General features: G+C 41.9%; 1 protein-coding gene and 1 long non-coding RNA gene across 5 annotated transcripts in view; one reads left to right on the top strand and one right to left on the bottom strand.

Annotated features, from left to right (window-relative positions):
* Positions 1 to 23,391, top strand: part of LOC108242194 — a 249,138-nt gene that overhangs the window by 79,322 nt on the left and 146,425 nt on the right. The window lies entirely within an intron of this gene.
* Positions 1 to 23,391, bottom strand: part of prox1a (prospero homeobox 1a) — a 45,560-nt gene that overhangs the window by 18,106 nt on the left and 4,063 nt on the right. The window contains exons 3-7 of one of the 3 annotated variants that reach the window (XM_037973930.1): positions 22,557 to 23,150; positions 20,892 to 22,115; positions 13,434 to 13,541; positions 3,079 to 3,189; positions 910 to 1,104 (exon numbers count right to left, since the gene is read on the bottom strand). In XM_037973930.1, coding sequence (XP_037829858.1) covers positions 910 to 1,104; positions 3,079 to 3,189; positions 13,434 to 13,541; positions 20,892 to 22,115; positions 22,557 to 23,150 — 2,232 coding nt within the window. Of the gene's footprint in view, positions 1 to 909; positions 1,105 to 3,078; positions 3,190 to 13,433; positions 13,542 to 20,891; positions 22,122 to 22,556; positions 23,151 to 23,391 lie in introns of all 3 variants that reach the window. The other 2 variants (XM_017426933.3, XM_017426934.3) reach the window with 2 other exon arrangements.

Here is a 23,391-nt window from a genome sequence, read left to right as displayed (position 1 = left end):
TTAGACTTTTGCAGGTTTTACCACTAATTTAGGTCTCATTGTAGCTCATGAGCTTTGTGCACCATAAAATTTATATATATATTTTTCCTTTTTAATCTTTCACCCGGTGTTTCACCTCTGTAGGCTTTCTCTCAAATCCCCCAGTTTGTAGCTGCTTTGTCACTCTTCAGAATTACTTCTTTTATATATATTCTGACACCTAATGCTAAAGCTTCATCAGATGCACCAACAAGCAGCCCATAATCCTAGTTACTGATCAGTTTGATTTCTTGATCCGGTGTCCCTCACCTCTGGGTGAACCTTCACCCTTTTAAGCCCTAAAAATACTCCAGCCAAAATAAACAGAAACTATTTGCATGTGCCTGTCTGTTTCCTGTTCATGCTTTTTACATACACACCTGTGAAAAGCTACCTGACTCTTGCTATGCAAAGCGCTCGCTATTATTTTCCCCCTGCTGGATCCTTACTGTGTGTTGTGTGCAAATCTTACTCCTCATCATTCGAGCTGCAGCGTTCATCTCGCTGAGCTAAAAAGACAAGGGTGTGTGTCAGCGGGAAGGTGCGCGCTAATGGACATCTAAATGCTGCTGATGTTACGTTGCATAGTTTAAGGGCCCCGAGGTCCCCTTAGACCAATACTGGGCGGGAAAAAGTGATGGAAGGGGGGGATGTGACTTTTGCAAATCGCTTTGACAAGGACACCCGCGCCTCGAGCGGCGTCCTCTTTCGCCTCATCGAACACACACACACACGCCGAAACATCCACACCTCAGCAGAATCGTGAGGTGACTGTTGCGCTCCGAACAGTTGACTTGGAGGACGTTTGTGTGTGCAAGTGCATTTTTTTTTTTTTAAGTTTCATTCCTGTTTAGCTTAGAAGCTGTGTGTTCATTTTAATTCCCAGCTTACCTCGAAGTCGTTGGCCTTGTTGTAGTGCATGTTGAGGGCCCTGAAGAGTTCGGCGTCCCGGCTCACCGTCAGCTCCTCGACCGCTGTCACGCCCTCGTTGATGGCCTGCCGAGCAAACTTCTCCATCTGGATGTAGTAGAACTCCCTGAAGTTGCTGAACCACTTGATCAGCTGGGAGGTGATGCACCGGTTGAACTGTGGGAAAGAAAGCGAACGGTGTTTTCAGTTTGAAACACTTTGTGGGGCTTTGATTTGCATCTCCAAACCTTGTCGCTCAGTTTGAAAGCATTTTATATCGAACTATATGTCATTAGAGCTTCAGCTAAAGCCCTTCACTAATTTAGAAACTCAACTTTTTGGTCTCTTTATGCTTCTCCTGTCTGCCCTGCTACTTGTCTCCTCCTCTTCTTAAAGTATTTCAACTAACACCAAAAGCTCTGCTTTTATTCAGCTCACGTTCGCCTCTTTCAGCAGATTTCAGCAAAGTCATTTGGCACTCAGCAGTCGAATCGCATTTTCTGCAAATCTGTCTAGTTTGTATTAAAATAACTCCTGAACCATAAGTGGCAGAAGCATTTAGTCATCACGCATGTGAATTTTTAGGAGTCTGACAAGACGTTAGAGACCCTTCACTTTGTTTTGAGGGGAGAAGTCGGAGCTCGAATACAATAAAAGTCAAAGATTTGAGAGGCAACCATAAATTCTACATTTGTGATAACAATAATAGCTTGTTTACAGAAGTTTAGACCACCCATAAATTGGTGACATCACACTTAAAGTTTAACCTATTTGTGATAAAATGTCTAAAAATACATGATTGTGTGAAAACCTTTTTAAAAAAAATCCAAATTCCATGTCAGTCATATAAAAAAACTAACTTTCTGTGACCCGTTTAAACCTTTAATGACGTTTCTTTTATGAAGGATGAGCTTTAGAGCTCCAAAGAGGGCTGGGTTTTCTCTGAACCCCACTGCTAATATATATATATATATATATATATATATATATTTTATTTTTTTTTCTTTTTGGCAATTTCTGTCCTCATTTTTTTTAGCTGTGAGCGACACGTCGGGTGAAAGGTGGCGTTTTATTCTCAATCGACCTGCATGGGTTTTCTTTTAAACCTGCAAGAGAATTAGCAAATTTAAAGAAAAACGTAAAGATAAATAGAACTATAAATAGTCCTGAATATTAACATTTCTCCAAGGCTTAAATGGCAAATTTTAAATGATATTAATGAAAACATGACCGGACTTTAAAGGCTGCGGCTGATGATTCAGGGTTATCAGAGAACAACCCTTTGGAACAAATTTTAATATTCGAGTAAAACTGCTCAGTATCATGTATCATGTCACAACCTGATGTTTGTTTTGGTGCTGATTTGCATGATGGCATATCATCAGATTTGCCTTGAACTGGGCGCTGAATGACTGCTTACATTGATTATGGGGCAGCATTGAAGCAGGAATTTGCTTTTTGTTTTGCCGAGTGAATTTTGCATGCAAATAATGTTCTTGTTTCCTTGTAAAGTGGAAAAAAAACAACTGAGTTCTGATGAAATACAATTAAGAAGTGTTTTTATATATAAATAAATCAGAAAAGAAGACAAATGTTAACATTTGTAGTAAAAATGAAGTGTTTATTTCTATACATATCTAAGTTTATGAATTTCTAACATCTAAAACAGTTTGTTTTACACATAATTAAATGCATTGTGGATAAAACTACAATGAATCAAAGGGAATTTAAGTAATAGAGTTAAAAATTCATTTGTCTAAAACACTGTCTGCACTTTCAGGGCTTGTCCCAAATATAAAACCCACTTCCAGACGAGTTTTGATTTTATTTATAATTCAATCAAAACCTGCGTCTGTATTCTCGTACAGCAGGTTTAAAGGTCCTGAGTCATCCGCGATCTTTCTGAAGGTCTTTTCAAAGATCTGTTTTTGCTTTTGTTACCTGTTCAGTTTGGATTTAAGTCAAATGTAATATTTACGGGTTTTATCAAGTCCTTAAATTTATTTTATTTGATAACTTATACCCTAGCGTTTGATTTTTATGAAAACATTAACATTAGTAACTTTTATTTCAGCTTACAGTCATTTTTTGTTCACTGATTACTATTTAAAACTCAAATATTGGTTTTAAAATATATATTTTAAAATCTACCTCTGGTGTTTCCTTAATGCAGTCAGGTTTTCTCTGTTCCTTAAATCCTTTCATATTAGTCCTCATCGAAGCCGTTGCAACTGGGGGCGCTGGGTGTGCTACAGCACCCCTCTTGTTAATGACAAGGAATAACACAGGTCAGAAATAGGAAACAAGAAACAGATGAGTAAACAAATTTAAAAAGCTTTTATATTCACAAGTGTTTTGTAAGTTTATGATACAATTATATATTTTTTTATGATAAAAACTTTTTTATTGATGGAAATGAACTTCCTGTTTGATCACATCTGTTTTTTTTTAGTGCAGCTTTTCTCATTTTACACGTTCCCGTGATCACCATATCTTTAATCCCTTCAGAACATCATCCCAAATGTTCTCCAAATGCTAACAAATGACATCAGAGATTGGCCCTGTCTGTTAGCGAAATATCTGGTGGATTTTAATGAAACTCAACTTTTGAACCTATTTCAAGAGTGCTGCTGTCACTAATCGGCGTTAGCAAACTCCAACATGGCTAAAACTCATTTTGTTTTATAAATATTAAGCTAAAGTTTGGTGTGGTAGTAGCTGAGAGTCATCCCTAACACATAATCTAAGTGCCAACGGATCGCACAAGATCCGGGTTCGAAACGCTGGCATTCAAGACGGCGGGCGACATGCATTCCTTCAAAGAGATCCAGTAATGAACACCAATAATGACATGTAGAGTTGTAACTCGGTGTTTAGCCCTTTGAGGACTACGGGAGCGCCGGCGCTCCCATTTGCATACATATTTTCAAATGGTAGTCCTCAAAGGGTTAATGAGAATAGAAAATAAAAAGCGTTTCAGAAAGGATCAATGCTACGTTTAGAGTTTTAACATCTAGCAGTACATGGACATCTACACAGCCTTTTGGTTTTTCTGCTCCCTCTCTGAGGGGAAAAAACAAAACATGCTGACACCCCAGTGAAAGTGTGTGTGTTCGTTGAAGGGGAAAAACTGCTTTGACACGGAGATTAAGCTCTGTATTGTTACAAGACATTGTCTCACAGGAACGAGGGATGGAGGGGGGGGTAACAGACGGGGCAGCAGAGAGAGGTTGAAGGGGNGAATGGAGCGATGTGGCAAGGAAAAAGGAATGCACGTCGGGCGACATGAGCGGAGGACAACGGAGAGGGGAAGAGATTTTTGTTTTTTTCAGTAGCAGCCAGAGGGGGTGATATAATGGAGCATAACTGGGAGTTGGAGGGGGGGGGGGGCTGGTTTTAAAAAGAGGAGTGACAGGAGGGGAAAGTGTTTGTGAAGTGGGAGGGAGGTGGTGTTTTGACCCACAAAAGAGTTGCAATAGAGGAACATGATAACTCGGCAATTAACACACGAGAAAGATGAAAAAACACTTCATACGCCAACGGCTTTTTAAGCTGGACAGCCTCTGATTGTGTCAGTTTCATGTCGCCGTGAATTTTCTTTTTTTTCTAAAAGCCTTACAAGAACAGATCTATTAGCTTAAGGCTTGAAGTGCAAACTAGCACCAAATAAAAGAGCTCCGAGTATGTGTTGGGAATGACCCTCAGCTACTACCACACCAGGTTTTAACTGGATATCTCTCACAGCGATCACTGCGTGCACGTCACCAATCGATCAACCCAATTCAAGATGGCCACAGCCACTAGCCAAAACAAAAATGACTGTAACTCGGTCAATTCTACAGATATTGAGCTCAAATTTGAAGCGGTAGTAGCTTAGATTCCCTTCCAACACATAGTCTGAGCGCGAACGGTTCGCACAAGATCCAACAGCTGCACCGCCATCATTTCTGAACAGTTATTTTCTTGTTATTTTGCTAACAGACAGCCCTCATGGTGTGCAATAATGAGGCACCCATGTCTCCAACACTGCAGTCTCATCTGATATAACCTGAATTCCGATTAAACCCAGAACATTGTGAAACTGGGCATTTTGCTTTGATACAATCAGAGTTTTAGCAGAACTTTGCCATGCTGTAACTTTTGTTGTTGGTCGTTTTTAACTCAACATAAATTTACTTTAAAAATAAACCAGGTTGAACCACTCCAGAGGTGATCTCCTAAAGCACCTGTGTTTATTGAGTGCAGACAGCTAATTTCATCTAAATCATTTCTGCTAAAGAGATATTTTAGGATGGGCACAAACGCGTACGTGCCCCCCCCCCACACACCTGCTTTCTTCTCATCCAGCTCATCACAATCAGCACAAAACAGAAAGAGAGACAAAAGACGGAAAGATAAAAGAAGTGGCGAGCGGGCAAATCGCTGAGTTTGAGGAATGCCATTTTCTGTTTACAATGAAACGTTGGGGGGGGAGAAAGTGTCAGAAGGATCTCATTCCCCCTCTCCTTCACTTGATGGTGGGTGTTTTCAGCGCCCCCCCGGGCCAAAACTGAAGGGCAAACACTCGCATCTTTTAAGACTGCGCCCATTTCAACCAGAATCATCAAAGGTCGGCAGATTTTTGTCCATGTGGACGGAGTGAACGTGCTCAATCTGCAGAAACCTCAGACGTCCTGAAAGTTTCTGCAGGATTAGCTGTTGGAGTACCTTTTTACAGATCTTTTCTAAAACCGAAGGAAATTAATTGTTCTGATTCACTTTAACGTTGCAGAACTAAATGTTTTTGATACGGGAGAAAAAGCGACACGTTTCCACTCAAAGTTTAAAATAACTGCATTGTGTTTAAAAAGGAAGCGTAAGAGGCTGCTTCAGCCAGAAATCCTGACAGATTTCAGAAAAATGTCATTTAGTTCTTAAATAAACAACTGGGTACAGTTGGGAGTCAGTGTTTAACAAAAAATGGACATCAGCTGAGGAAAAAGTTTGTTTTAATGATGAAAATAAGCCTGAAGGCCTAATATTTCTTAAAGAAATGTATATCTTGTTATGGCGTAGTTTCAGACTGAGATCCTCGTATGTTGACAGATGACTTACTTGGAGCCGTTTGATGCTGTTACATCAAATTTTAGCTCCGATATCTGTGAAACTGGCTGCATTAGAGCCACTTTTAGGTTCTCTAAGGTGATTAGGCAACCATCTTTAACTCATTTTATCAGTGGTAAATCAGTCCCTCCGGGATTTCGTGGGCATTTTTTGTGATTGTTGCGGGCTAAAATGCCTGATTTCGCGGGGGATTTTCCTAAAAGTTGCGATGAAAACTTGTGATTTTTTTTTTCTTTTTTTTTACTAAAATCAATAAAAAACCATAACTTTTATTATATAAACCAAAAATACTTACTAGTTTTGTAAGATAATCACCAACAAACATTGACATTCTCAAAAGGTGCTTTATTTGAGAACTTTGAGAGCTTCTAAACTGACATTCATGACCATTTCTGGATTGTCCCTGGTCTGCAGCTCTCCTCACATGTTTTGCAGACAGGAAGTGTTTGTCGATGCGTTCATGTTCCATGATTACACTGCAGGACGTGCAAAACAGCTTCCCCCCCACTCTCCTGCAGCTGGGGAGGAAACTGGTTTGCGACCGCAGTGAAGTTAGTTTTAAGTTGGGTATTGGATATTCGCGCGTCGCGGAGTTAGCGGCGTCTAGCTCACGGCTGACCCGAAACAGGAACGCTCCACTTAGGGACGGCTGGCCGACATTAGTGTTCCTGTTTTGGGTCAGCCGTGAGCTAGACGCCGCTAACTCCGCGACGCGCGAATATCCAACATCCAACTTAAAACTAACTTCACTGCGATGTTTTGCTGAAATCTTTGTGGGCAAATGTGAAGCATTAGCGCACATCGCTGCTCCTGCACGCTCCCGGCATTCTGATGTTAACAGGTAGTGACATCATGTGTCTTCTTCGTGAGTTATTTGGGGTTATTTTGTATTCAACCATAAATATTGGGTTAAAGTTGCAGTGTTTTGGGCAAAGTTGAAAAAGTTCACGGGGTTAGCTTGATTTTGCATTAATAGTCGCAACATCGCAAAATCCTAGAGGGTCTGGTAAATGCTCACCCAGTGATTACTTTTGAGAGTTTCGTTAAATTCTGTTCAGTTGTTCATGAGATATTTTAGCACTCTCGGCAGATTTTAGCTTAATATCATTAAAAGTTACTGAGTTAAAGGCATTTTTGTGTCTGCTAAGGTTGATTAGCTGTGACAGCCATCTTGAAAGGGGTGGATTCCTTAAGTTAATCAGTTGTAGGTGTACGTGTGATGATTTTTCTGAGTGTGTCATTAATATTTGTTTATTTTTAGCCTTCTGTGCTTTTCGTTTTCAGTGGCAGGCGATACAAAACTAGAAAAGCTTCGTCACTGAAATGCTCATTACACTCCCGCAGTCGTGACACATAAACCCAGTCGTGGTTTAAACCGTACTGACAAACTGTTGCACGTTCGGAGCCTCACACCACCAAATTAGCCGTGTAAGTCAGCGTGCAACTAATTGACAAGACCGGTCCGGTTGGTCACTAATTGATTCCTGTTGATTTGACGACTTCAGGAAGTCGTCTCGGCCCGAGAGTCCAAAACCCCTCAGCTGGCAGGACGCGCGTGTGTGTGTCAGACTTAGAAGGAGCTCCCCGAGCCAGCAAGCGTCTAATTAATCCTCCTCCAGTCTTAATGAGGTCTTAATTACTCTCAGTGACTCTCTCAAGGCGAGACTTCGGCAACCCCAGCGTCTCGTGCTCACACGTATGATTGTCTGGTCAGAAGGCAAGAGGTTTCACTGAGCAATTAGGATTCCTCGTGTGCAAGTGTGTGTGTGTGGTGCTTCATCTGTGCCTAAAACAGTTGTCAGCTCAACCCACTTCCCACACTGAGCGCGGAGGCCATTGTACATAAGAGGCTCATCTTTAAGAACCAGCTTCCCAGAGACGAAGTCCATTCAAGTCCAATTAGGGGAAGCCATTCAGGGCTCCAATTCCCTTACAGTCAGCCTCCCCGATCCTTCTAACACATGCTGCTTATTGTTTACCGAGGAGGAGGGGCGCGGTAAGAGTGAGGGTGAGAAAGAAAAAGAGAAAGACACTGACCCGGATTTTGGATAAAAAAATGGTAATGATGAGGGTAATGAATGCAGCGGGACAATGAAACAGAAAAGAACCGCCTCGCTCATCACAAACAGGATTATCCATGACTCATTTTTTTATTAGGCAAAGTAATATTTGCAAAGTCTTATAAATATCTGGGATTATGCGGGTTTATGATTCAATTAAAACTTAAATTGACTATAAACACTTATTTACATAAAGCGTGAGTTAAAATGAAGCCACCGCTCCTGAAAGGAGGATTCTTAATGAAGCGTCGATGCAGCTTTTTGTTGAAAACGCATCAAACTGTCTCACTCCGCCCCGCTGACGTTTATCACCACGACCACACACAGCTGGTAGTACTTCCTCAAATACTTTAAAAACTTTCGGGAATGTAATTAAGGGCAATATCTCACTGGGCTGTGAGTGTCGGAGAAACAAAATCACACTCACATATTTACATGCATGTCCCCTAAAAGAAAGAAAAAATGGCTATAATGCTCTAGATTTACAGAAACTAAATCCAGAAGGGTTTTGAGATCAGTTCCAGACACCCTCAACGGCGAAACGGGAACCCTTGCAAATGTTTTGAGACATTTTGGAGACTTTCTCGCGAGTTTGTCGCCAACAGTCGCAGCCCAGTGAGCTGCAGGGTTTAGGAATATTAAAAATAACAAAACAAAATAAATAAAATCCTTTTATAAGAAGGAATGCATGTCACCCGCTGCCTTTCATGCTGGAGAAAGCTCCTTCAGTGACAGTTTGCTGGATCCCAAAGGAGCGATTATCGTAGACCTTTCCGTCCAGCAGCTGTTCGACTGAACAACCAACAAACCGAACAAAATGCCTACAGTCCTGCTGTTCTTTGCACTGAGCTCCATATTCTTCGACACGGCCTGTTTGTTCGTACAGTTCCACTTAATCTCAGTTAACTTGTACCATTTAGGATGATCTGTTTATTCTGCCGAGTTGAAGTTATACAGGGTCGGCCATTTCTATCGATACACCTTAATAAAATGGGACTGGTTGGTGATATTAACTTCCTGTTTGTGGCACATTAGTATATGGGAGGGGGGAAACTTTTCAAGATGGATGGTGACCATTTTGAAGTCAGCCATTTTGGATCCAACTTTTGTTTTTTCAATGGGAAGAGGGTCATGTGACACATCAAACTTATTGGAAATTTCACAAGAAAATCAATGGTGTGCTTGGTTTTAACGTATCTTTATTCTTTCATGAGTTATTTAAGTTTCTCACTGCTTATAAAATGTGTTCAAAGTGCTGCCCGTTGTGTTGGATTGTCAATGCAACCCTCTTCTCCCACTTCCACTTCCTGGAAAGTGGATTGGTTGTTGTGGGCCAGTTAAATGGCCCCCAAGGTCTCCCGACCTTACCCCCTTAGACTTTTATCTTTGGGGTCATCTGAGGGCGATTGTCTCTGCTGTGAAGATACGAGATGTGCAGCACCTGAAACTACGGAGACTGGAAGCCTGTGCTGGCATTTCTCCTGTGGTGTTGCTTTCAGTGTGTGAAGAGTGAGACTTCAAAATGGCTGCCATGGTCACCACCCACCTTGAAAAGCTTCCCCCCTCCCATATACTAATGTGCCACAAACAGGAAGTTAATATCACCAACCATTCCCATTTTATTAAGGTGTATCCATAGAAATGGTCCAACCTGTATATTTTCACTCAGTATTTTTGTCACAGCTGTGCTTTTCGGTTTTATTTTTTAATATTTCTGGGTCTTGGGCAGATCGGTGGTCTAGTAAATCCTGAGCCCAGGTTGCATCAGGAAGTGCATCAAATACCGAATCTTTCTTGCGAAGTTTGGTCGCTGTGGCAAATGGAGCAGTCACAAAGAAAAACTAAATTACTGTTTTTAATGTGTTTAACCTGCGAGTTTCAATCTGCTACTGAAAGAGACAAAAAAAGGATTAATCTATTCTACAATACACTATCTTATGTTAAGAAAAGACATGTATGTGTTGTGATCGACTCTCAGCTACTACCACCTCATATTTTAGCTCAATATCTGTAAAACTGACAGACCTGTTGCTTGTGTTGGATGATGATAATTAGCTGTGGCGGCCATCTTAAAAGGGGTTGGCTCCAAAAGTTAATCGGTTGAAGAGGTACATCCAGAGATTACTTCCTGAAAATTTCATTAAAATCTGTCTGGTGGTTTGAGATATTTTGCACTTATGAGTCTCATTTTAGGTCATTATCCATGAAATTGACTCAGTTATAGCCACCATCCCATTTTCCTTTAAGTTTTTTAAGTTTTTTTTTTTTTTTATAGAATGAGCAGTTTTTCGAAGGTTGCTAACAATCGTAATTTTGAGATTCGGAAGTTGAAATTTGATTTCCGGTTTCTGGAAGAAGAAAATGTTCATGTTATCGTTTGTCGACGAGCAACATGTTGTTTTTTACTTTGTTTTAAAGCTCTAAAAGCAGGAGTATTAAGATCAGATTTAGCCAATTTTCAGTTCTGGACTCAAAGTGCAGACGATGTCCGGGGTGAGCCTTTTTAAAACCGTTCATGTTTTATTCATATCAACAGTAAAAACTGAGATTTCTGTGGTGTGTTTTCATAAATCCTGACCTCTCGCACCTTTTTAACCTTTAACAAAGTATTTCTATATGACTAAGCATCGCACATTTACAGTTCGGAAGTGAAATTTGTGACATTTTTACAAGTTTGTTTCAGCATACAGAGAAATAATACAAAAATTTATAAAGTTCACGTCGATTTTGATTTAGCAATCGGCTTTTTTATTTTAATTTTTTTCAAATAAACCGTGCCATCAGTGCAGTTTGTAAAATTTTGTATTTCTACAGATGTTTTCATTATTTTTTATTTATTTAATAGTTTTCCCGGCGATGCCAAATCGGAGGCGTACTCCCTGACGGCAGGTAGTTTAGAAACCTCGGGTTTGCCTGGCAACCCGGTGTCCCGGCGACCCAGGTTGCCGTGGTAACCAATGAGGATGTGGCACCGCCATGAGGAAGTGGTCACCATGGACATGGGCCAAAGGGCAGCTGGTGTGTGTGTGTGTGTGAGTGGTTGCTCATTTGAATACAGCGTCCTGAATCTGTCAAGGAGCCGTATGCTCTTTTTTTTTTTTTTTCCACTAATTTTTTCTTTCAAAAATCCGTAGCAGCCTGTAAACACGAAACAATCGGCGCTTTTGTTTTAACGCTGTTGTTCTGTTGTCATCCCTTTTCATTAGTTCGTCCCGCAGCACCCCCCCTCCACCCCCCCACCCCCATCTGCAAACCCCTTTATTCCAAACATGCAATTACACACAGACACTTTCTTCAAAACTTTGCCCCCTGTTCTTTAAACATCCTGTTTTTTTTTTCCACCTTCTAAAATCCTACATGTTTCAGGTCAGTTAAATGAATCCCTGTAATCTTGTCTCCATGAGAGTGGGAGCATCCACACACTGTATATACATTTGTTTTGATGGATAGGAACACAAAGGTTTAGGTCATGGTGTGTGTGTGTGTGTGTGTTGGGGGATGGGGCCTCAGAGTGTGTTGGGAGTGTGTGAGAGGGAAAGTGGGCACTCAACCACCCCCACCCCGATCTAACCCGGGACCGATTAAGGCCAGAAACTCTAATTACGCTCCAAAAACGTGCCAGGCTGCGGCACCCATCTGTGCTGTAAGTTTTTGTTACAAAGACACACAAGCGCTCTCCTCTATGTAAAAATAACAACATTAAAAACAAAACAGAACGCACTTACAGTTGAATATATGTCAAAATGGCCGACTTTAACCAAATGATCGTCTTGGAAGTCTTCGTCTGACTGTTTAAAGAACGGAATCAATCAATGTCGAATCATTCATTTGGTTTTATGGGAACTGATCCCGAACAAGTCATCGCTTCACGCCACGGCGACCACAACGCTTCTCACATCCCTTCACACCCTCAAGTCCAGTTATGAATCACATTTTTCCCCTTTTGTGTCCATTCAGCTGTACCGGGCACAGCCAGGATTCTGTGTCTACAAAAAATACAAACCCGGTCTTTTTATAAGCACCATAAGGCTCTGATGGCATCAAACGTGTTCAACTTCTTTTAAATCTTAAATTTATCAGAATTTTGATTGAAAAGGGACAAAAAAAGGGGCCTCGTTTAGTGTTTTTAGGAGCCCCAAAACTGTATTTTTAAAACCAAAAGCTGCCTTTGTTTTGTCCAAAGGTTGCCCAAATGCAGCCTTTTGAAAACGAACATGTCAGAATCTCACCTCTGATCTAACCTTTGACCCCCGCGCGGGACAGATGTATTACACGCTTCCATTTGTGTTGCAGATGCTAGCTGCTCAGCTACAGCAGAACCTTTTAATACTGTATCATTGAGGCTAGGCAGAGCAAAATCCCCGTATTATAATCTAAAGCCAAAAATAGCTAAAAATTACAATTAAAAAACAAAAAATGGGAAAAAGTTCTAAAAGACTGACCTTCATCTGTAAAGAGTTCATCCTTTTTTTGAACACCGTTCCTCACTGAAAACTATGCCTGAAAGCGTTCATTATGTCCGCGTATTTAAACTGATTTATCTCCTATTTTATAGTTTTTTAATGTGACACGAAGCCCATTAAAATTTCGTTGTCGACTCACAAAAAGGCTTGTGGCGCGTGTTTTTTGTAATCCTCGTCTTTTTCTTCCCGTTCATGTTCGGTGTGTAGGCTTTATTCTCCACGCCTTGTTTCCTGTTTTCGGTTCATGTCTGTAGCAGCGTCACAGCGCCGCACGCAGACCTGGCATAGTTACGGCAAAGTTTCGGGTAGTTTTCTACGCTTCAGTGAAGTTGGAAACCTCGGTGTGGGGGAGCAATAAAATGAAGACTGGGATTCAAATCTGATCAAAACTCGTTTAATTAATTTTTTTTAAACCACCCATGACAAAAAGTCATAATTTATTCCAATGTAAAACCAGATGCAGACGATTACAGGACTGTTTATGCGTTCAGGTCTCCTTTTTTCCAAACTCTGGGTGGATGTCAGTAAGATCAGCATAAAGGGATTTATATTTCCACCTTTTTATAGCGTCTCATGCTCCTAAACAGCGTGATTTAAATGTTCTCACTCTGTTCTGTCTGGAAAAAGACGCAGCGCAGTTTGAAAACTTTAAAAGACACATTTTGTTTTCTCAACTCCACAGCTGAGCTGGACTGAACCAACTCAAAGCTGCAGTTTAACTAAAAAAAAAATCAAAATTAGATTGACTAAACTACATGCTTACGTCTTATTGTTGGGAGTCATCACACATTAACACATTTGGTCCTGGTCTAAAAGAGAACAGCAGTAACTTTTCTAAAAAAAGAAAAAAGGAAGGAGGACGAACATAAAAAGGTCTCACCTTGACGTCGGAGAAGTACATTTTGAGCATGTTGGAGGAAGGGTAGCGAGTGTAGAAGAACATCAGCTTGGCTTTCTTCAGATGGTTTGGAGACAAGCCCTCCTGAATCTGAGCGACAACAAGTTAAGGAGCCAAGAAAACCTTGAAGCTCAGTCAACATATTATCCACCTCGGCATGATTGTATAACTTAAACTATCAGTAACAAAATCATTTTACAACAAAATGACATTATTCCCAGATTCTTATCTTCACCAATCCAGTTATATTTACTGTTGAACACAACCAGGCCACAATTAAACCTGAGCTAAAACTTTGAGTCGGCTCCTCTGAGTTTTGTCTGGTTTTAGAAATTATTGTTAAAAAGTAAATTAAACATACATTTCTTTGTTGAAGTGTAATGCACCACAGCTTTATTTTACAAAAAAATTAAATAAAACTGCTGAATATTTGCTTCTAATGCCAAAATCAAGATTGGGGGGGGGAGTCTTTTGTTGTGATTTGACGGTAAAAACTGTCAGTTTTCTTGTGAGTATTTGTTTTAATACAATTTATTTCAGATGAAGCCAGTTAACTGCGTTCAGACCTTCTTGTGCTGAGAACTGCAGCAATATATACATTAATGCTAACTATTTAAACTAGGATCCTCCTTCTGTATTGAAAAATGACAATGTTATTTCCGCTTTGGTCAAAAAAACATGAAAATAACGTTCACACGATATCACAGAATATCTCACACGATCTGCTGGCGCTCAGAATACGTGATGTGGGATGAGTTTCAGCTGCTACCGGACCGAATTTCGGTAAAATTGATCCAGTTAGAGACATTTTTGTTCTTTCTACAGTCAGTTAGCAGCCGTCTACAGCACACCAAATGATTACTTCCAGAGAAGCTCATTAAAATCTGTTTAGTTCATGAGATATTTTGCTAACACAAACAGATGATGAGAAAGGAAGAAGCCAGAAAATCAAAATTTTTGAGGTTTTTGTATCTTTGGAAAATTCAGACGCTTACACATATGGTTTTAAGTTCTAAAAAGTTGTGTTTTTTTTTTCATATTATGCTGTTTTTAATGTAAAATATTAGGAGGGAATATTTTGAGCCCGGTCTTAAGGAGGGCGTGACGGTTCACACCCAAAGCAAACACGAGCACCTGCTGGCCTTTGATCAAATCCCACAATCACCTCTGCAGAGACCGTCCCACCGTCTCGACAACCAAAATAATAATTGTGAAGGCCCTCGGATGCAGGGGCGCCAAGAGGAGCGTGTGTGTCCAGCACTCTGTGTGTGTGTGTGCGCTGACAACAGCTGTGGCCCACCACGCTGCCATTTCCCCACCACATTAACAGCCCTATAATCTATCAGAGAAGATGAGGCAATCAATGGAGCCCCCTGCAAGGTCAATTAGCACACAGTGAAGCACACACACACACACAAATAAAAAAAAAACACTAAACCCCAGGGGCCGTGTACGGCTGGAAAGAGCAAATCAAAAACCGTTTGAAGAGAAGAAATTTAAAGTGTTTGAATTTACTTTTCAGTATAATTGTTGCATTTTAATATCGCCTGCTGTTGAAGGGTGAAGGGAAAGCTATTTTGTTTTTGCTCGTTTGTGTGTGTCTGTGTGTGTGTGTGTGTGTGTGTTACCAAAATATCTCATACCTCACATCTAACATTTGGACTGAACCCAATTCAAGATGGCCACCACAGCTCATCAGCTTTAGCAAACACAAAAATGTTTAACTCAGCTATTTTTACAGATATTGAGCTAAGATTTGGTGTGGTAGTAGCTGAGACTGATCCACCGACACACAATCTAAGCTCTAACAGATCATAAAAGATCTTTGTTTGAAACTTTAACCAGCAGCTCGGCAGCGATACGCTTTCCTTCAAGGAATATTAGTTTAATTTCTTAATAATTCAAGGCTGCAGAATCTTAATCTAATGCGTTGGTATAAAAGGCAGCGGGTGATATGCATTCCTACAAATCTTCTTTTTAATCCTCGCCCATTCCATTTCAAACGGGTTGTAGCTTCGAGGGCTTTTGGAGTTGTTGCTCCATCGTGCTTTGGAACAATAGAGTGCTGTGATGCAACAACACTGTTCAGTTAGAAGTGAGTCTCATCCATCATTCATTTAGCAGTGGATCCATCAGGTCAGCGGACAACAACACCGTTCCTTTAACATTCATGCCAACCTGTCACTATCGCTGTGCCGAGCTCAAATAATACGCCGTGTTCAGGGTTCCGCGTGGTTTTTTTGGACACAAACAAACGTGAGTGCGCAAACACGACTTGGAATAAACACGGAATGAGGTAATACGCTGAATAAAACGCAAATGATACGTTGTTTTTGTATAATAGCAGAGTCGGTGAATAACCAAAACAACTGTTCTTTTTCTTGCGCTCCTCTTCCTCCTCCTCCTCCTCCTCTCCTGCGTTCCTATTGGTCGCTGTTCATCCTAATGCATATCTGTCAGAGTGCCTGTGAGTGTTGTGCAGGGCTCGAGATGTCAGCAGTAACTTGACCTTGTTACCAGGTGTGTGTGTGTGAATGGAAGGGCTGGATTGAGAGGCGAAGCAGGGGGTGGGAGGGGGAGNGGGGGGGGGGTAAATTCATAAATGAATGGAGGACATCTGCTCAGCTCAATACAAAAGATTAAAGATACACAGACCTGAGTGTGTTGTGGGAGAGGGAGAGCCTTTCAGGTGAGCTATGATCCGTGAAAAAGGCCTTAAGCTGCACTGAAGTGAAGCCACAAATAAATAATAATACAAAACAAGCTTCTATCATGCAGCTCAGACAAACTGTGCATCTTAAACTACAGACAGAAAAGGCAACTTATGACAGAAAGTGTGAGAGTTTCTGACAAATCGGTGAAAATTAGTTCTGTGTTAGGAAAAAAAGCAATTTATTGTTTGCAATTATTACATATTGTTCTCATCCTTCTTTTTGTTGTGATCACGACGTGTAATTCTGTCATGTTTCATCTAAATCAAGTGCTGCCATTACTTATTGCAGTCCATTAAAATGACACTTATTAAGATGTCAACAACATTCATAATATATAAATGTAGTCCTCATGTTCACGGTACCAACCAAGGTTAAGACCCTGTCTAAACCACTTCGGATATTTTAAAAAAACTTGATTTTTTTCTGGTTTTTTGGTGGGATTTTTACGAACCGGTGTCTCTGTGTAGACTCTGAGAAACGACAATGGAGCAGCTTGTCGTTCCCTCCATCCCTCCTGAAACCAAACCAGTGGAGCAGTCCCCCCCCCGTCTGTCACACTTGATCCTGATTCTGTTACCATTAAACTTTGATCATGTGCTGAAATGATCGAGAGAGATTGGAAAACAAAGCGCTACAGTTGTTTAAGGTCGTATCTCGCTGGGACGCAACCGCTGGCGACGAGTTGAAGAAGGTCCAGAAAGTCTTGGATTGTTTGCCGAGGTTCTCAGTTTTCTAAGTGATGCACAATCGTGATCTTATCATTTGAGTTTTGAATGTGTCCAAAAACATTTGTCACAAATGTTCTCTTAAAATAAATGGTCAACACGGGTGTTGAAGAACACAATCTGCTTGTGGACAACATCTCTCATCTGACTGAAAATGTTATTTAAAAACTGGTCCCGATTTGCCTATTTTTATATCAAAAGTGGACTCCAGTAGGTTAAATCAAACTTGGGGGCAGCTGTCAGGTTGGATAAAAAGTGGGCTGAGCGTACGATGTGGGCGATGAAGCAAAGTTCTCGACCTATGATAGTTTCGCTAATTGTGCATTTCCAAAAATCGGTCAGGCAAGAAGTGGCTGCGAGCTCGTGGGTCACTTTCCTGCAGACACTCAAAAATGCATAAAAAATTCTTGCATTTTCAACAGTCGCAGCCCAGCATGATGCCACCTTTTAGGGAGAACCTTCAGCCAAGCTTAGAGGAATGTTTTCACATGGCGTTGGTCTTTCAGTGTTGCTGTTTGAGCAAACAGTTTTCTATAAATAGAGAACAAATTATCCGTTTAAAAAACGCCCAGGAAGGTATTGATTGGGTCTTAATCATTGCGACACAGTTTAACAGAGAAGAACTGATATAACGCTTGGTTTAGATTTATCATTTGGAAGATTGAGAATGATTGAGTTTCCCTTTCATGTAAAGGTTAAATTAAAAAGGAGCTTTCCTTGAAGGAATGCATATCACCCGCCGCCTTACATGCCAGAGTTTGAAACAAAGATATCAGTGGATCTGTTAGCAGTCAGATTATGTGTTTTGGACCAATGATTCCCAAAGTTGGGGTCGGGACCCCAATGTGGGCATCCAACACCAAGCAGGGGTCCTTAGATAATCTCCAGATTAAAAACCTAGTTTTTATGATATATTTGCACCATAATTGTGACAGAGAATTGAAATAAAATAGCCTAATGGATGTTAGGACTGTTTGTGTCATTATGCTCTTATTTAATGGGGTCATTACCATTTTTGGATGTTTAAACAGCCAACAGATGGGGTCACACACCTTTGTCACGATTAATTTATGGGTCGAAAGCTGAAAAGTTTGGGAAGCACTGTTTTAGACAACTCTTAGCTACTACCACACCAACTCTCAGCTCAGTATCAGCAAAATGGATTGAGTTATAGCATTTTTTTGTTTTGCTTGATTAGCTGTGGCGACCATCTTGACTCGATTCCAAAAGTTAATCAATTATAGACGTTCAGCTGGTGATTACTTTCAGAGTTTCATTAAAATCCATCCAGTTGTTAGAGATATTTTGCTAACACACAGATATTTACATGATTGCCCACCTAATAAATTTTTAGAAACTGTTACTACCTCAAACTAACATTTTGAATTGTTTAAGTTAACTTTATTGTTTTTTAAAAGAATTTTTAAAAGGGTTATCCCTGTCTTTGAAATACTAATGTCCCGCCTTTAAAGATAAGTTTCTTTTCTTCTGTAACAAATGAATGATGAGAGCATTTTGTTGTGAATCATCTCACCAGGATCAAGAGCCGTGTCAAATATTTCTTGCTTTTAATTAAAGCGACATCTAAATTAGCTTTGAAGACGCCACTGTGATCAGATCCCCGTCGCAGCTGCAAGGAGTCCCTGTTCGTCAGGTTCAAAGTCTTATTTCTCTTTTCACTTTGTTGTTCAAACGTGCCTGTTTGTGTGAGTCACAGCGCAGAGGCCGGGGAGAAGCCCTCTCCATATGAAAGGTTAGGAACGAAAAGATAAACAGCTACCTGCAAACACCTGTCCACATGTGTGTGTTTGAGCGCGCCGAGCGCAGCTGCTAAGCAACGGAGACTGAAGGACGGCAAAGGAAAGTGAGTAGGAGTTGTTCCAAAACTGTATCAGAGGAGGGGGAGACAACAAGCTAAAAATGATAGAGGAAACCGTTTCCGATATTACACTTCTTCTTATGTTTGCCCACAACGCTGACGCGCACAAATTTAGAATAAAGCTAAAGCTCCTCCGCCGTGCGCTTTGAAATATGATTAGCTTTGAGCTCCTGTGAACAAGGTCTTACCTCACACACACTCAGACAACATGAAATATGATTTGCTTTGAGCGTTTATGTACAAAGTCTTTGCGATGAAAGAGAACCTAACAGCACAAGAGTGTCTCAGACGGTGTGTGTGTGTGTGTGTGTGCGCCATGAAGAGGGAGCTCGCTGGCCTCTCCCCGCACCTTTAAACAACACAACCTGCTGCACACACTTAAAAGAGCTTGAGAGAGCAGCGTGCGACCTGTTTAATCTTCCCCCCTCTTGCAAGACCCGGCGCGCCCTTTTCATCTTCCCCACTAACCGAGGAAACAAGAGGCTCAGAGCAGGAACCAATTAATGCAGATTAATTGATATTAAAGACTTTGTGTCACTTTGCCTCCTGCTGCCGCTGCCTCGACGACGGCTCACTGTTTGACTGGTTGAAAAATGTGACTCTTGTGAGGCAAGAATATTCTGCTCAGTTTTCTCAAGACGGCACGTAAAAACTTTAGATTTATTTATTTAAAAGTGTACTTTATTCCTTGTTGTCCAGCTATAATGTGGTGGTTTAATTTTTAAGTTATCTTAAATATAAACTAGTATTTAAATCTGTGGATTACCTCATGTTGTCTCACATAAATGTGTGTTTTCGTGTTTTTGCGAAAATTCTTGCATTAAAAAGAACTTTAGGAGTTTTTAAATTAAAACAAAATTAAAACAAAATTAAATCCTTTTTGGTTTCAGATAAGAAGGGTTTTGCAAGATATTATTTACAGTTCAGTAAAAACGTGCAAGTTAACCAAAAAAGCTAAATTAACTGATAGTGTCACTTAGTTTAAATTTTGCAAGTTTATGTTGATTCAAATGAATCATTTGAGCAAAGTAAAGGTCAGGTGTAACAACTGTTACTGAACTTAAATTGTTCCATCTTAAGAAAAAGATATGAAAGATAAAACTAAAAACAGTACGAAGGTTTCAGACGTAGGTGGCTTTGGTTTGACCAATGAGACCCAATATTAGAAAATCGGAAAAAAAAACCCACCAAATGTGTTTGACTACATGGCTGTGTGGGACTAGAGTGTTTTAAAGGATTGATTCTGCCAAATAAAAGCTTTGAGTAGGCTGAGTGTAGGTGTTTTATAGTGGTGGGGGTTATCATCTGTTTTTCGATGCATCACGATGCGGACACGGACGATCCTGAAGCAATTTTAACGTAAAAAAAAATCACAATAAGTGGAACTCTGACTGGTTATGCTGCAGAAACACGTTAACGACTGAGACAAGAAAACGAAACGGCAGCTTCTGCATTTAAAGCCAGCGTTCGGAAACATTTTAACTTCTGTGAAGTTAAAAGGGGGAAATGACGTGAAGAGCCACAGTGTATGCAGGTTGAGTACACATTTCCACCTAAAGGAGGAAGAGAAATCAGATGGTTGGTTGCTGCCGCTGCTAACCAGGGGACTATCGAGTGAGCAACGTCGATTTAAACCAGACTTGGAAAACGAGAATTCACAAAGTCTGTTGCAACTTTTAATGTAAAGGATTTGCATTTAGGGGTTGAGAAGCAGGACTGCTGCACTAGGTTTGGCACTTTGAAGCCATGTTAAAACATGATCACAGCCATTACCACACGCTAAAACCAAAAATAAAGTTGCAAGAAAGCAGGAAAACGAGGTTACCGCGATACATCAACATCGCCACATTTTGACTCCCTTTTTGTTCCCAAAAATCATTTTAAATGAAAGCTGTTTTATACTTCAGTGTAGAGTTAGGATCTGAGAGATTTTACACTCTTGGTTTTGTTTAAAGTGTGATTGTGGCTGCATTTTATCTCATTGAATCGTGAGGTGCTTAAAGATTCCCACACCCTGTGATTTAGGTTTTAACTTGGAGTATCTTTTAGCGCTTTCAGATTTAAGACAGACACTCACAGTTGCTCACACAGATGGTTTGAAAGCTTGCGGCGATAAGGATACAGTGCTGCCTGAGTAGGGCGATATGTCGACCATGTCCTGCAGATCCCCACACTCAGATTTGATGAGGGACAGCGACAGGCCCTCTGGCCCATGTTGGCTTGGAGAGCTCTGCCTGTGGTGATGGTGACCCATGTGACCTCCTCCAAGAGACGCCATTTTGGTTCTGAGGCTGACCGTTTCCCGGGTTATGTCCATGGAGTCGGGGGAGGACCGACTGTGGTCCTTTGGCCCCGGAGGGTAGACGGCTCCACCCCCGTGTGACCCCAGCGGGCTCTGAAAGGGGTAACCCATGAGGGGCAGAGGGAACGGGTGGCGAAACGATGGAGGACTGAACCCGAGCGAAGCTGTGAGGGGTGATGGGTGGAGGGAGGGATGATGAGGAGGCGGAGGGGGAGGAAGAGAGGGGTTTGTGTTCTCTCCCCCGCTCCCCACGCTTTTCCGCACCACCAGTGGGAGCGCCTCTGTTTGATCGTTGGGTGTCGGCACGCCGCTCAGTCTGCCGGTCAGACCACTGAACGAATCCAGGGGGCTGGGGACGATGACGTCCCCGAAGCAGTGCAGCCTCTGGTTGGAGGAATGGTAGTTCGGGGTGGGACTGCCGTCACTGTTCAGACCGAGGGCCAAGTTACCACCACCGAATCGTGAGTCTGGGGTAAGTGGGGGCAGCGGGCCAAAAGGTGGTGGACAGGAAGAGGACGAGTTTGAGGAGGAGGAGGGTGCGGCAGGTGTGCTGCTGTGGCAGCCATGATGATGACTGGGGGTCTGTTTGGGTGGTGAGGAGAAGCCCTTAACAACGGTGTCGACAACCTGTGACACGGCACAGTTCAGCTCCTGTTTTAGAGTTTCAGCCAACTGCCTTCCTCCTCCTCCTCCTCCTCCTCCTGCTCCTCTCCTCTTCACCAGCCTCTCTCCATTCCTTTCCTCTTCCTCTCTGCTGTCCACATCCTCCTCCATTTCTCCGTCTATCAAGGCCTGCTCACGTAGGAGCGCTCTGGCTCGGCCCAGGAACAGCCCCGGGTCCAGTTCGGACAGGTCGTTGTGGTTATGCCGCCCTCTGTCTCGGTGCCTTTCCTCGAGCCCATCAGATCGGATGCTGTCCTCTGACAAGTTGCCATCTTCCTCCCTATCGCCGCCTCGGTCGGCCTCTCCGTTCACAACATTTTCCTCCTCTTCCTCGGTCTCTGAGTCGTAGATCTGGTAAAACTTCTCCTGAAGTTGGCGCAGCTGTTTCTGAACAAAGGAGAGAGAAGGTAACACAAAGAAAAAAAAACACTGTAGAACCTTCAGGCCATCTGTTAACACAAATATACTTTAATTATTTGAGAAAACTGTGAAGGAGAATGTAAAATACTCCTTGGGCACACAGAATTTTGAGTTGCAGCTATTGTTTGTTGATACAAAGAATCGCTGAATGTGTTTTTTAGGCTATAAAACACCAAATAAAAACAAAACTTCCAATCAATTTGATGATATGCATCCTTGTGAAGGTAGCCTTCTTTAGATCCTAACATTCAAAGTTGTTTCTTTTTCCGAGTTTATTATGTTGCCAAATGAATTGCTAAATCTTGAGTTCTCTTATTGCTTCTTTCCTTTTAATTTTTGATGTAAAATATGCCAAAGTGGACAATGTCGTGGATGATTGTGGTCGTAAAGGCGTGTTGTTACCTGCATGTCCTCCAGCTGCAGTTTGAGCTGCCGTCTCTCTTCCTGTCTCTGCTCCTGCCTGGAACAAACCAGCTGGGTGAAGCTGTGTTGCTGCTGAGGCAGGCGCTGCTTTCTTTTATTCTCTCTGTAAACCTCCCCAACTCCGACCATGCCGCCTCGCGAGCCTGGAGAGCTCAGGAGGGACGAAGGGCAGTCGCTGCGCCTGCTGGTGGTGTGACTGCCGTCGTCTCCTCTGTGGTCGTTGTTGCCGTTCTCGTTCTCCCGGTTGCTCTCCTGGTTGTGGTCGCCGCCGTTGGGCTGGACCAGCGGGCAGTGACTCATGCCGCGGATGATGTTCTCCACGCGGGCTCGTTTGGCTCGGAGGTGCTCGTCCGACAGTCGGTCCAAGTCAAAGGAGGACAGGGATAATGGCTGAGAGGGGGCGTGAGAGATGTGATTTGAGGGAGGTGGTGGCCGTCCAAAGGAAGAGGAGGAAGATTGAGGAGGAAGAGGAGGCCCAGGAGAAAGGCAGTCGGATGGGCTGTCGCGGGAAGAGTTGCTGCAGGCGTCCTCAGCCTGGATCTCAGAGCCTCCGCTGGACAGAGCTCCACTTCCCTGTGACCAAGAACAAAAACACTCAGTGAGAAAGCTCCAAAACCGATATTCAACAATCAGTTAGAAATCCAGATGCCTTTGATTCAACTTAAGGTAGTATTTTATGTTCTGCGACTGTTGGTGAACAGCATTCACAAAAGTCTTCAAAATGTCTCAAAACAGACCCAGGAGTTCTCAGTTTCCTAGCTTCAGTCATGGAGGCCAGCCATCCTGTCGTTTGAGTTTTGAAAACATCCAAAGA

This window comes from Kryptolebias marmoratus, linkage group LG23 (genome assembly GCF_001649575.2).
Source record: "Kryptolebias marmoratus isolate JLee-2015 linkage group LG23, ASM164957v2, whole genome shotgun sequence".
Classification (NCBI taxonomy): Eukaryota; Metazoa; Chordata; class Actinopteri; order Cyprinodontiformes; family Rivulidae; genus Kryptolebias; species Kryptolebias marmoratus.
The sequence above is the reverse complement of the archived record's forward strand: the minus strand, read 5'-3'. Positions and strand labels throughout refer to the sequence as shown.